At 41.8% G+C, this 12,542-nt stretch overlaps 1 protein-coding gene across 6 annotated transcripts in view; it reads right to left on the bottom strand.

Moving 5' to 3' along the window:
• Positions 1 to 854: 854 nt before the first annotated feature.
• BCAS1 (brain enriched myelin associated protein 1) overlaps positions 855 to 12,542 on the bottom strand; it is a 37,812-nt gene continuing 26,124 nt past the window's right edge. For 2 of the 6 annotated variants that reach the window (XM_031616174.2, XM_031616165.2), the window contains exons 9-11: positions 9,656 to 9,721; positions 6,153 to 6,422; positions 857 to 1,934 (exon numbers count right to left, since the gene is read on the bottom strand). In XM_031616174.2, coding sequence (XP_031472034.2) covers positions 1,860 to 1,934; positions 6,153 to 6,422; positions 9,656 to 9,721 — 411 coding nt within the window. In that variant the 3' untranslated portion in view covers positions 857 to 1,859. Of the gene's footprint in view, positions 1,935 to 6,152; positions 6,423 to 9,655; positions 9,722 to 12,542 lie in introns of all 6 variants that reach the window. The other 4 variants (XM_031616191.2, XM_031616155.2, XM_031616160.2 and 1 more) reach the window with 4 other exon arrangements.

The raw sequence follows: 12,542 nt of genomic DNA, 5'->3' as shown, positions 1-12,542 counted from the left end.
TTATACTATCTGCAATGCAGTAATAATAATATGGTGCCTATAATACGATTAATTAGCTTGTTGTTTTTCATTTAAAAATAGATGAGGTGCTATTCTAATACAGAGGCAATTACATGGGGCTTGAAGTCACAGTTACAGCATGATAGCTTATTCTCTTTTTCTGATGGCATTCACTGTGCTGATATCTAGCTCTTTCATACACACATGTAACCATGCTGATTGTCACACTGTAGCCTTGCATTCACTGATTTAATTAAAACTGTGTGCTCCTGTGGCATAGACCAAGCCTAAAACCATTTTGTTTTGTTGCGGTGTTGGATATAACAATCCCAGTTCTTCCCTCTTGATGTCATAAACGGAGATCCAGGTCCCACGCAGCAGTAGAAGTACACTGTTATGAATCAGGTTTGAAATCTGTAAGCAGTCACTGATGGTGATATCTCTGTATGTTAAAAGCCCATGGAGCCTGGGAGCAGAACAGAAGGTGCTCCTATAACTCAAAGGCCTTTTGTCTCTGCTTTCTACACCTGAAGCATGGGTGAGTTTTGGTGGTCTGCATCGAGCCCACAGGGCAGTACAGAAATACTGTCCATCTCCAGTGATTCCTGCAAAGAAAAATGACTCTTTTACCTCGTTCTTCTTTGGCTCATTTCTAGTTAGAAATGTGGTCCCACAGATCTTACAGAATTCACATTTGGTTGCCTGTAGTAATCCTTTCTCAAATAACGACAGCTATTCACTTCACAGGCAGGACTTCAGTGTGTTGATTTATACCTAAAGGTCACATCAATCATCCGAGAACAGGGATGTAAATAAAGAATTTTGTCTCAAGAGTAAAGCAGCTTTTAATTTTTTTTTTAAAGGATTAGTATTTATTTATTTAATCATAAGGAGCCAATAACGTACAGTACTGCATCTTTCAGACACAAACGTGCCTTAAAACATCAGGCTTACGGCTCCTTGTTTGAGTGAGCCCAGGGCTGAATAAGGCACCAACACCTCTGTTTTCTGTAAAATTTATTAACCACAGTTATTACAGGAGCCTCGTGAAGCAGGGAGCTGCCTGGGCAGCTTTGATTTTATTAGGATTAATTACAAATACGAATATAAACAAATATCGGAAGCAGCTAAGCATTTCTTCCTATCATCTGCCAAACATTAGGAGCAGGATCGGAGGCGCAGCCTGGCGTTAGGGCAGCGTGGGGACGCGGCTGCCCCCGTGTGTTCCATTAGAACCTCAAACAGCTTTAAATTTGTTATCCTGCCTCGCCAAGACAGGAGAGAAGTTGCCTCAACCACGGAAAAACCTTTGCGTTTTAGCTTTGTAATTTACATTAATAACCAAGACGAAGCGTAACTTTAGAACCGCTGATTCTATCGGACTGCAGGCTTATGGTTAATTTCAGCACTATAGAAAACCACAAAAGGGGACTTGGTTGTTTTTACATTTGAGTATAACGTTTATCAGAGGAGATTTTCTTTTCCTGGCTAATTTAAAGCTCTCTAAAGCTGAGGATTTGTTGCTCACACCCTGCTGCACAAACTGCATTCCTTTGTCACGTGCACTTTTTCTGCTATTTATTTAATTCACTGCCACTTTCTTACCTTACATTCCCTACCTTCCACAGGCTAAAAATCATCCACATGACCTTTCTTTAAATATACTACTACACATTCTTGATGATCTTCACATTTTCTTTCTAACATCTAAAGAACAAACCCTGCAAATGATACACCTTACAAGATACTCCAGCGTTTGCTTGAGCCTTGGGCATTTGATGACAGCCACCTAAAGGAAAATAATGCGTCATCTCTGGTGCAGGTGAGCTCACAGGGAGCTGCCCATCCTCCCACAGCCATTACTTGGATTTCCCAGCAGGTAGGATAGACACTGGATCTGTCTGCACTTCAGCATCAGACATCCTTTTGGAACCCTGTGGAATAAGATACAGAAATGTATAAACTTTTTTTTTTTGGTTAGGTCAGGGATTACATGTTAGAGCTTTGCCAGTAGACATCATCCACTCATTCTCATTCCTGCCCTTTGCTTTTCCTAATTGACTGCTCACTTAGTTTATATAAGTATATGAACACATCCTGACAGTCCCAAAACAACGCCGCCTGTGAGTTTGCTTAACTTATTATTTTAATGTATCTTTAATATAATTTTCCCAATCAACATAAAAAGTGATTGTGCTTAGGAGGTGGACCAACATACCGGAGACATGTTGCTGCTTACTTTCAGCATTACAGTTCTGGCCAATTCTCACTAAAATATCTCTGGCCTAAATGGTTTATTGAAGCCATGCTGGGAGCCTCTCAAGCATGATTAATAGTGTATTATAGCCAGCCTTGGTCTGCTCTGAGTTAAAGGAGCATTAAATACTTTCATGCACGACAGATATTTGACAATGTTAGAGCGATAAAACTTTTCTACACGACACATATAATTCCAGGTCTGGAACCAGTTCAAGACACTAATCCAGTTTAGGTTGAGGAAGTGTACAGATCCAGCTTTGCCAACTAAATTTTTGGCTAATAATTAATAGAAACGTGGCTCTAGTTTAAGGTACCTTGACCTGATTTTGCTGGCCTTAAAGCCATTGAATCTCAAGAACACAGCAGCAAAATGGATCCACAAACACGAAGAGATGGCTGTTAACAGTGCGTATGGATGCTGGTTCTGTTTGTAGCCCCATGCCTAAATCATTGCAGGCTGAGCAGAAAAACACAGTGACAGTGTTAAAAGGGGCTGTGTGCTTTCTCTACAATATGAACTGTGCAGAATCGTGCATGAAATGTCCATTCACACAGCATGCTTCATACTGGGAACCTGACTCATCACTTTGAGACACCATGGGACTATTCTGTGTCATATGGGGAGAGAAAGACCTCAACTTCCTCATTCCTTTCAGAGAAATAAGATCAGTGTTTTTTTTAGAGCGATTAGACTTCACCGCACTGATACGCCTTCAACTTTTCACCTTTGTAAATCTAAGTATAAAGAAGAACAGACAGCAATTGCAATGGACTGAAAACATTTCCTGCCTGAACATAACTGCAGTCCTGTGCTGGGGTGGGTGAGTGAAACACCATTGCTGGCAGTGGGTTTGCTTCTAGTTACATCATTTTGAAGATGCTAGAACAGAATGATTATTGTTTTGTCACTTACGTGCAGCAACAAAGAAAAGCCACTTTAAAAAAGTAGCAGGCTGTAATGTCTGTCACACAATGCCAAATGTCATTTGTTTGGTGAATGATTTGTTTGCATCATTAGGGCTCGTTCAGCAAAAACCTCAAGTTAGATTTCCTCCCCTATAAGACTCACTTTGAGCTGCAGCTATTCCATCCAACACGTGAAAATACTGAAAATTTCTATGCTGACCTACAAAACAAGATGATACCATTTGCCATCCTTCCTGTAAATGATGCAGATTGGGTGGAGGAAAACGTAGGGGAGGTAAAGCTCATTTCAGATAATCCCCGTTTTGACTCATTTAGCACATTTGCAGAAGTGTCTCACGTTATTTGCCAATAGAGTCTCCCTGCTGCACCCATTTTCAAGGTGATTGCTGAGCAAAGCAGGAAGCTGTGAGGGAGAGGGCTGATGATTCTTGCTAAACTGGAATTTCCAAGCACCACATAAAATAAAGAACTTTGTTCCTGCCCTTTTAATGGCCAAATTCCAGCTCTGCCATCGGATTCTTAAGCACAGGTATTACTGCCCATGTCTCGCTCTCAATTACTCTGCATGGCCCTTTTCAGTGCAGTGAAAGTTGTCTGCATTTGTGACAGCTTGGCTGGAACACTTTGGGCAGAACGCCTCCAAGTGCACACCCAGGAATGTCACAGTGTTGGAGGTTGTTTTTTTTTTGATCAGAAGTTCGTGTCAGATCTGAACAGATCAGAACATTTCCCACGTGCTGAGCACTCCCAGCTTCTGACAATGTCAGCACGAGTTATTGTAGCTCAGAAAATGATGTAATTATTTGTTCTGTTATTATCAAATCTAACTTTTCTAATTCTCACTGAATGCCTTTGTATTTCATGTAGCTTAGAAATTCATCTCTTTAGCCATAAGAGCAGATATTACACCTTATGTTCTGTGCCAAAATAAAGCAGCCAGGCCATGGTATTTTTTGCCTGCATAAGTGGCTTCATTTGTATTTAAAATTCCAGTATTTTTCAGCCCAAGTGGGAGCAGATGTTTGAACTGAAGCTTCTCCATCAGCTGCATTCCTGGACTATGACATCCTCTCACTCTTTGCCCTTTCCCAGAGGACTCAATGCATTGAGGAGAAAGTGGTGTTAAAATAGCTGCGATGGAAATAGCTTGCCAGAGTTCAGGAGGAGCTCCGTGGCCATGGGTTACGCAAGTGAGGCCTCCTGGATCTCTTTCTTAGTGTGTCCTGCTCCTGTTTCGTCAGCACAAAGCTTAGTATTTTTTCTGAGTTGTTACCAGAGATCTGCACTGTTATCTCAACAAGAAATTTCTGGCGTTGGTTTGTGTCTAATCTAATACTTTCAGATTAATGAGTCTTCCTTCCTGAGACTGTGCCAAGGAAAGATTTCTCCTTTTGACTTCACTGGGTCCCAAGCTGAACCAAACCAGTGCAAGTTGGTAGATACTCCAAGCCAGTTCCAGAATTTCCTTGCTCCTATTAAACATATAGGAACATCCCAGGGATTCTTTACAGATCAGGATTTTACTCTGAACTGTGTGTGTGTGTGGTGGGGGGGATGCAGAAAACAGAAGCTGAACTATCCTACTGCCAATCATATTGCCAAATGACATTTGCTTTTGTTCTTAATCCCCCTACCAATATTTAATTATTTTGGTAACTCAAATAGCCTTCTCTGGGATACAGAGTAATTCAGTGAAATGCGTGCAAATTAAACACTTCTTATGATGTGGAAAAACGTCTGCCTCAGAATGACTCACACTGGTCTGCATGGCAGCCGGACTGCATAACCCCAAGTCCTAATGGGGCTCATTTTCAGATCCATGCTACCATTTCACTCTGTATTGCTTGACATTTCTTTCAGACCTGGAGGATTTCTTGGCTGTCTTTTTCTTCTGTGACACTCTTAGAAGCAGAGTAGGAAGGAAGGGATAAAAGCTGACCATCTCTCAAGAGGAACCAGATTCACTGGAATCATGGCAGGTAACGTTCAATCAGTTCATATTCTTTGCACCACTTGAACTTTGTGATGAAGCTCGGGTTACAAGTTTTCCAAAGGATGCTAAAAGTCACCCCATAACTCTATACTCATTGTGGCAATGTGAGGAAAGATGCAAAATGCTTCCTTTCAGATGATCTATCAAAAGTAATGGAAATCTGCACTCTTGCAGAGAGGCTCCAGAGGCAGTTCCACATCTAACCTGCACCCTGAATGCAAACAGGAGAAAAGAAATCTATGCATTTAGTGCTCTGAGGAAGCATTTGTTGCATGAGTAATAGCAAGCCTTACAGAAACTCAGATTTTTAGTGTCCTGAATTCTTTCATATCTACATTTAAGGTTTCAGTGAAAGGGAGCATATCAATTTTACAGTACATTTTGACAAAAAGAGAAAAAATAATGTGTAATTTTTCATTTGCTGGTCTGTGGTTGATTACTAATTCTTGGAGCTTATCTTGTGACATCTGTGCTCGTTTCCAACCAGCAAGAGGAATGCTTTGATTTTCTCCTGGAGTTTGGTCCACTGCTCCTTGCAGGGATGCACCATCTGCTCCAGAGCAGCAACTGAGCTACCAGTGTGGAGGCAGCACGCCTTGGCAAACTGACACCACCCTCACTTTTCCTTCATGTACACACACCATAATTTGTAGGTGGTTCAGCACCCGCTACAGGAGCAGTTGAATCATCCCCATGGCCAAGGCATGAACCTGTGAAGCAGGGGTGTGGGAGCAATTATGGCTGTCCCACAGTTCACTGTACCTGTAAATCACTACCCTAAGGCCCAAGTTTTCTTGCCTTTGACCAACACATTGCATTTTAGCTCTAATCCTGCAAGCTGCCTACAAAATGACACTCCTGACATGGACTCACTGTGCATCAGAGCACAAATCTCACAGGGTTAACAGCCTTCAGGTTGGGAGTTAAAACTAGTTAAGAAATAACTTATAAAGATAGGATCAACATAACGTACAAGGCCTTTAAAAAACCCTCCAAACGACTGCCTCTTCTCCATCCTCTTGAAGGAGGTGGGGTCCTTGGCAGCATCCCCTCCGCTCTGGATGGAGTCGGTCTCAGCTGCGTGCTGCTCCCTGCAGTCTGGCTGCTCTCTGGTTTCCTGCTTGCTGCCCTTCTGCTTGCTCAGCTCCGCTGGCGGCTTCTTGTCTTTGGAACTCTCCTTGCTTTTTTGGCCCACTGGTTCACTTTCAGCTGTTGCAATTGGCCTCTCTGTGGAGTTTAGCGTCTAAAGCAGTTTCAAACAATGGTTATTTTTAGTGGGAAAAGTAAACATTTTGGAAAGCGATCCGTAAGTATGTTTAAGCATGAAAGGCCACCTGGCAGGGAGAAATCCTGCTATCCAACAGGTGTCCATTTCCAGAGTTTGAGCCTTGACTCATGGAAGTAAGAACTCCCAGGGAGCTGACTGACCCGGGCAGAGATGGCAACATCAGGCCATCATCCAGCCTTACCGACAGGTATGTGAATGCTCCAGCTGCATTAGGAGTCAGGGATCACACACAGAGGCACAGAGCATCTCTACAAAACCCCAACACCGCATCAAAAACTAAAAATTGGGCATGGCTGTGGAAAAACACACAGAAAATGCCACCCACAAGTGCAAAAGAAGAGATGGTAATATCCCAAAGACAGCAATGTCAGTGCACTTATTTGTAGTGAAAGCAAAGATTCTGAAACTCAGAAAAGTACAGGATGTGCTTGAAGATGGCAGGAAAATAGGTGGCAGGAGAATGAAATTGTCACTATTTTCACAGTAGCAAATGACTAGATAGGTTTTTCTCTTATGCAAAAAAAAAAAAATATCTTATTAAAATATTAAAACATTGAGATAATTAAACACATGAATTTGCCATGTCAAAAAGTTGGAAATCTTACATCTGCACAGCTCAGAGCTTAAAGATATGTCACTTTTCCAGCTTTGGGGATTTTACTGTTACTCTTTTAATGGCTGATGTTCTTCTAAAGACCCAGAGTCTTACAGGACGAGCTTAGCTTCCATTTAAAACAAATGCATTTTTGGACATCATGGCTTCAGAGAAAAACCAGAAAGGAGAAACTCTCTAGAATGCAAATATGCCTCTCAAATCTACTTAAAAAATAATAAAAATAAAAAAAATCAACCCCTTAGGTGACTCTAATTTTGGGCAGACAAGAATGGGAAGCAGTAGCAATACTACTGGCTCTCTTCACTTGATTCTCCTTTCTTCCCAACCTTATCTTAAAACAAAAACAACCACTGACTGTGTGTCATGGAATCTTTAGTCCCACATTTAATACATTCAGTCTTGACCATTTAGCTTAAGTCCTCAACAAAATGTGCATGGATTTAACTATTTCCCAAGGGCAGACATATGTGGGTATTTGCTCACAGCTGGATTTGTCTGCTTTCAGAATTGAAATAAAAAGAGAGAATCATGAAGTTAGCCTTTGCTCTTGTTCTGCAGGACATGTAAAACCAGCACAAGAAATCCAGAGATGCAGCTCTGCGACCCACAGCCACATAAGCCATGGGTAGGCAGCATCTGAACTGCAGCAGTTGATGAAAGCAAATTCAAGCAGCTCAGAATTTAGGGGAACAGTGAGGTGGGCTGCACAGGCACCACCTGCACCTCCATCTCCTCACTTGAGGAGAGTCCTGCTCCAATTTACAGCAAAGACCCAAGTGATGCGCAAAGCTCTCCCAGCATGAGGGCAAGCAGGGATCCACAAACTCCAGTTTAATACTGTCTTTCATTCTGACCCATTTTAACTATCAAACAGGAACCCACGGTTGCTGGCTCCATCAGTTAGTCTTACAAGAGCCTTCTTCTTTACCTTTGCTTGCTTTTGAAATGTTTCACTTCAGTGCAACTGCAGATGTGCACATCCAGTTCAAAAATAACCACAGCACTCAAAATACACCTATAGATGGATATATCAGAGTTCAAAGGTGGCAGAACAACTTCCAGCCCCTGCCAACACCCCGTGAAGTCTGTGGGTTTATTCTGTGTAAAATTAGAGCTGAGTCTTCCTCACCACACACTGAATTGTGTCGGTGCCTGAGAGTTGCAGTACTGCAGCCCAATGCAAATTGGATGCAACAGGGCTATTTCTGTGAGCAGGTCTGGGCCTTTGATGTTTTTTTTTTAAAAAAAAAACAACCAGAACACTAAAAAAATATTCACAATATATTTTCCAGGCAAAATAAGAAAAAATATTCAATCGGATAATCTCTTTGAGGTGTTTCATATTAACCTTGAAAGGCAGGAAATTGGCATATTTTATATTGACAGGAGCAGCTCGGGAAATACGAAGTGAAACCTATGAATAATGAAACATGCTAATGTTTCTTATTCTACAGGCTGATCTGCACCTGACAGATTGCTTTTGCTCTCTCAGCTTTAACAGTGCCACTGAAAGGGGAAAAAAAAAAAAAAGAGATTAACGGACAGTGGTTTCCCCACGGTGCTGCAGGAGGCTGTAATCCAAGGCTGCATTTTAAATGTGAAAGAAATACCCCATAAATTTCAGCAGACGTTGGGTGAGCGCATTTTGGTGGGGCACAGAACGGCAGTGAGGAAAAGAGAAGAATCACAGCATTCCAGAAACACCATGGCAAAATTTCAGGAGATCATTGGGCAGAAATTCTAAAAAAGGAGAAAGCCAGCAGCAGAGGCAGCCCTCCTTGTGCACAGTGCTGCGTTAATTTCTAGGAGCGCAAATAAGAAAGGCAGCAGAACAAAGAAGTTGTTCACAAAAATTTAAAGTGGATGCTAGTTGAAGTAATGAAATATTAAAGAACAGATCCAGGACTGCAGCTTTTAGCCACTGGGGGTGGTTATGCTGGATGTCCTAAAGTTGTGTGTCTGGGGAAAGGTAACATTCCATGTCCAATGAAAATACGGGTTTTTTTGGAAGCATTTTTAAAGCTCCAGAGCATATAATGTAAAGTTCACATTTCAACTTTCAGTTGAAATGATGTGACACAACAAAACAAAACAAAAAAACAAAACAAAAATAAGACAAAACGTCTTGTGGCTTTTGGTAAACTGCAGTGAGAAGTTTTCATTCTCTCTTTTTTCCCCTCTTCTATGAGAGTTCCCACCTAAATGATCCTTTCCTCTGCAATATAAATCAGCAAAGTCAGAATCATCCTATCTGTCTGCATTTAGCTTTGCTGGCTAAACCAAGGTAGGTGCAGAACATAACTAACAGGCGAGAAAGGAAATGAAACTTTAACCATTGTAACTAAAGACAACAAAAATCCCATGATTTCTAACCTGGCAGTGGCCTTTGAACGCTGGTTTAATGGTATAAAGGGATATAATATAGAGAGAAGGAAAGAAAGAAGGCAATACCAGAAAGTTGGTGAGCACACAGCACTGCTGTGTCAGTGACTGTTACACTGCAGAAGCTAAGGCTGGATGGCAGGAGGTGAAAGCAACCCTCCACCAACAGAGGAAAGCTGTGGGCACTTACTTGGTGGTCAGGGCTGGGGACAATCTCCTCTGCCAGGGGGGTCGGCCCTCCACTGCCCCTGCCTGACTGAAACAACACAGCGTTACCGCGCTTCTGAGCCGGCTCTGCTGTGCAGCGGTCAGTAACATGGAAACATGGACGTGGAACAGTGCAACGTTTGGTTTAAGGACATTTTCCACTTTCAGAATCCCCACCAATGTTTTTTAAATAGCCACGGTTCAGATGTAGATTTTTGCTGCTTCTTTTTTCTGTGCTGCGATTGCCTTCTGCAAGGCAATTTTCCCGTGGAGCAGCAAGAAATTCCAGCGAGGTCTCAGTCAGTGGACCAGAGATGATGGCCAGTAAACAAGGCAGTGCTATCAACCCTGCCCTGTGGTGTTCTAGGAAAGAGATTTGCTTGCTTTCCAGAGACAAACCCATCTTTGAACATCTAGAGCGACTTCCTTTCTATTGAACCATCACACTAAGTGCACGTTCCTTGAATAATAAAAACCCACTTATCTTTACAGATACATTTTTATATATGTTTTTTCCAATCAGAATTCATTTTCCCAATTTCTGCCTGTTTATGCCCTCTCTCTGTATACATCTACCTAACAGCCCCCCTGGGTGCCCACCTTCCCATCCCAGTGCAGCACAGTGGGCTGCCAGGCTGCAACACATGCAGCTCACTCACAGCAACCCTAAAGCATCTGAAATATTTATGAAAGAGAAAAACACTGCTTGACAAAACGAGCCCGAGGAGTTAACAGTGCAGGATTTTTGATCATTAAAGTTCAGTCACAATTAGTAATATAAAGGAACTGTATGTGCACGTTTAATTAAAAAGCACGTTAGAGGGTTCAGCGTGGTATTCCCTGCTGTACCACAGAAGCCACGAAGCTTAGCAGCAAAGCATAAAGTAAACTCCAGAATTTCAACGTGCCCAAGTTCAAATGTCATTTTTCATTGCACATGTTCAGTGAAAACAATGAAAGGATGTGACTTTTGCTCCGAAGATACAACAGGACGATTTGTGGTTTTATGCAGCTTGCAGATTTGTTACTTGAAACACATTATCTGCTTGATCCTATGCATGCTGTTGTTGCAAGGACTTTTTTCAGTCTCTGATTTTCCTATGAAGCCACAGAAAAATCAGTATGTAGCAGCAGCAGCATGAGAGAAAGCTGAACTGCTCCACAGCAATTAATTAATTCTCACAGACTGTGGGGGAAATATCCCTTCTGCAGCCTCTGCTCAGCCCCTTGCACATTTATGCTCATGAATCTTTATCTGTGGTAGAAATGGGGGAGAGGAAGCACTGTGGGCTGCCCTCAGACTGCAGAACAGAAACTCAGACCAGAGTGCATGAAGATAAATGGAGGTAAGGTTTAGCTTGCAGTTCTGTGTCAGCGAGTCTTTAAGTGTTTTGAGAAATATTTACTAACTTTAAGAAAGTTTGTAGCACAATGGCAACCCCCCTTTCTTTTTAGATCTATTTTTAAGTAAAAAAAAGCTTCAGCTGACCTTAGATCGTCTTCCTCAATTCGCACCAGAAAAGCATAAATAATCACACAAACATCTTGCAAACTTTGCCTAGACAAAGTCTCCTCTTGTCCACAGTGAAATTTGGACTTAATGACCCCAAGGATGTCTCTGCAGAGCACTGCTGACTCCTTACTCCACTTCTGGTTGTTTAGGATTGCTATTGCTGGAAACGTGTTGAAAATACTTTCTGCTTTCAGCAGCAACGAGGCTGGATCATCATGTCTTTAGATGGGAGCAGGTTGTGACAAGCAATAAACTTGCCATGTTTTTGTAAATAATAGGGGAAAACTAGGATGAGACAACTTGATTCAGGCTACAATTAATTTCGTAAATATCTATTTATATGGGGTAGCAGGCTAGCACAGCTGCTGAGAATAATTCCTACCACTGCAGATACCATTTGGAAGGTTTTGTTAGTTACTTACTCTGCCTAGGAGCATTTCTGTTAGCCCAGAAATGGGTTACTTTATTTACAGACCATACTCAGGGCACTTTCAGACCACCTGTTTTGCTCAGCATCTTCCTGGCTAAGGACAAGGGCTTTCAGTCCCAGTTTACAACTAGCAATCCTGCTCATCTGGATTAAAGAATGCTATTTTATACTCTCTTACCTCCACAAAAGAGATATTTTGAAAAGATTTCTCTTATTTAAACTTGCATTCCTGTATATAAACATGAAGAAAACAGGAATTTTAAAGGCTCAAATCATCTGATGTGGTCTAGATCCAAAGGGACTCTTGCACTGCTCAACTCTACTCATTGCTTCTACAGGGCATAAGGGGGAATGGCTCACATGTCACCATTGCCACTGAAACACCTGGTGTGGGTTAAGCTTATCCCATTCTGCACGTGGTAAGACAGCTTTTTGATTTGATTAATGAGAAATGAGTGACTTCCAATTAGCAGCCCTGGATTTTGTATTTGTGTAGACACGGCCCATTTAGATAACACAACAGGGGGATCTGATATCAGAAAATACTACTTAATGGGACTGTTACACAGCACAAAGCTGCATGACAGCTACATGGCTAGGATTCTGTGCAACAGCATGGCAGTTATCCAGCAATCCAAAAGTTATTCAAAGGAAACTACTTGGGACACACATCAAAGGGCAAAAATTATGTTCAATATTCAGGATCTGGTTGGAAATTGATGGCCAAAAGTAGAGTAGATGAATATGAAGTGCTTCAAAAAGCCACAAAACCACTTGTCTGAAGGTCTGCCTACATTCTACGTCTGTCTGTCTAGGCCAAACTGTGGATTAACCCTCTCCTCTTTCAACACAGCTGTTTTTTTCCATAGTGACTAAGATGGGTGTGGAACATAGCTTTATTTTCAAACAGTGCTTTTTTTTTTTTTT

Source organism: Phasianus colchicus, chromosome 17 (genome assembly GCF_987193195.1).
Source record: "Phasianus colchicus chromosome 17, bPhaCol1.hap1.1, whole genome shotgun sequence".
NCBI classification, from domain to species: domain Eukaryota; kingdom Metazoa; phylum Chordata; class Aves; order Galliformes; family Phasianidae; genus Phasianus; species Phasianus colchicus.
This window is presented reverse-complemented; position numbering and strand designations above follow the sequence as displayed.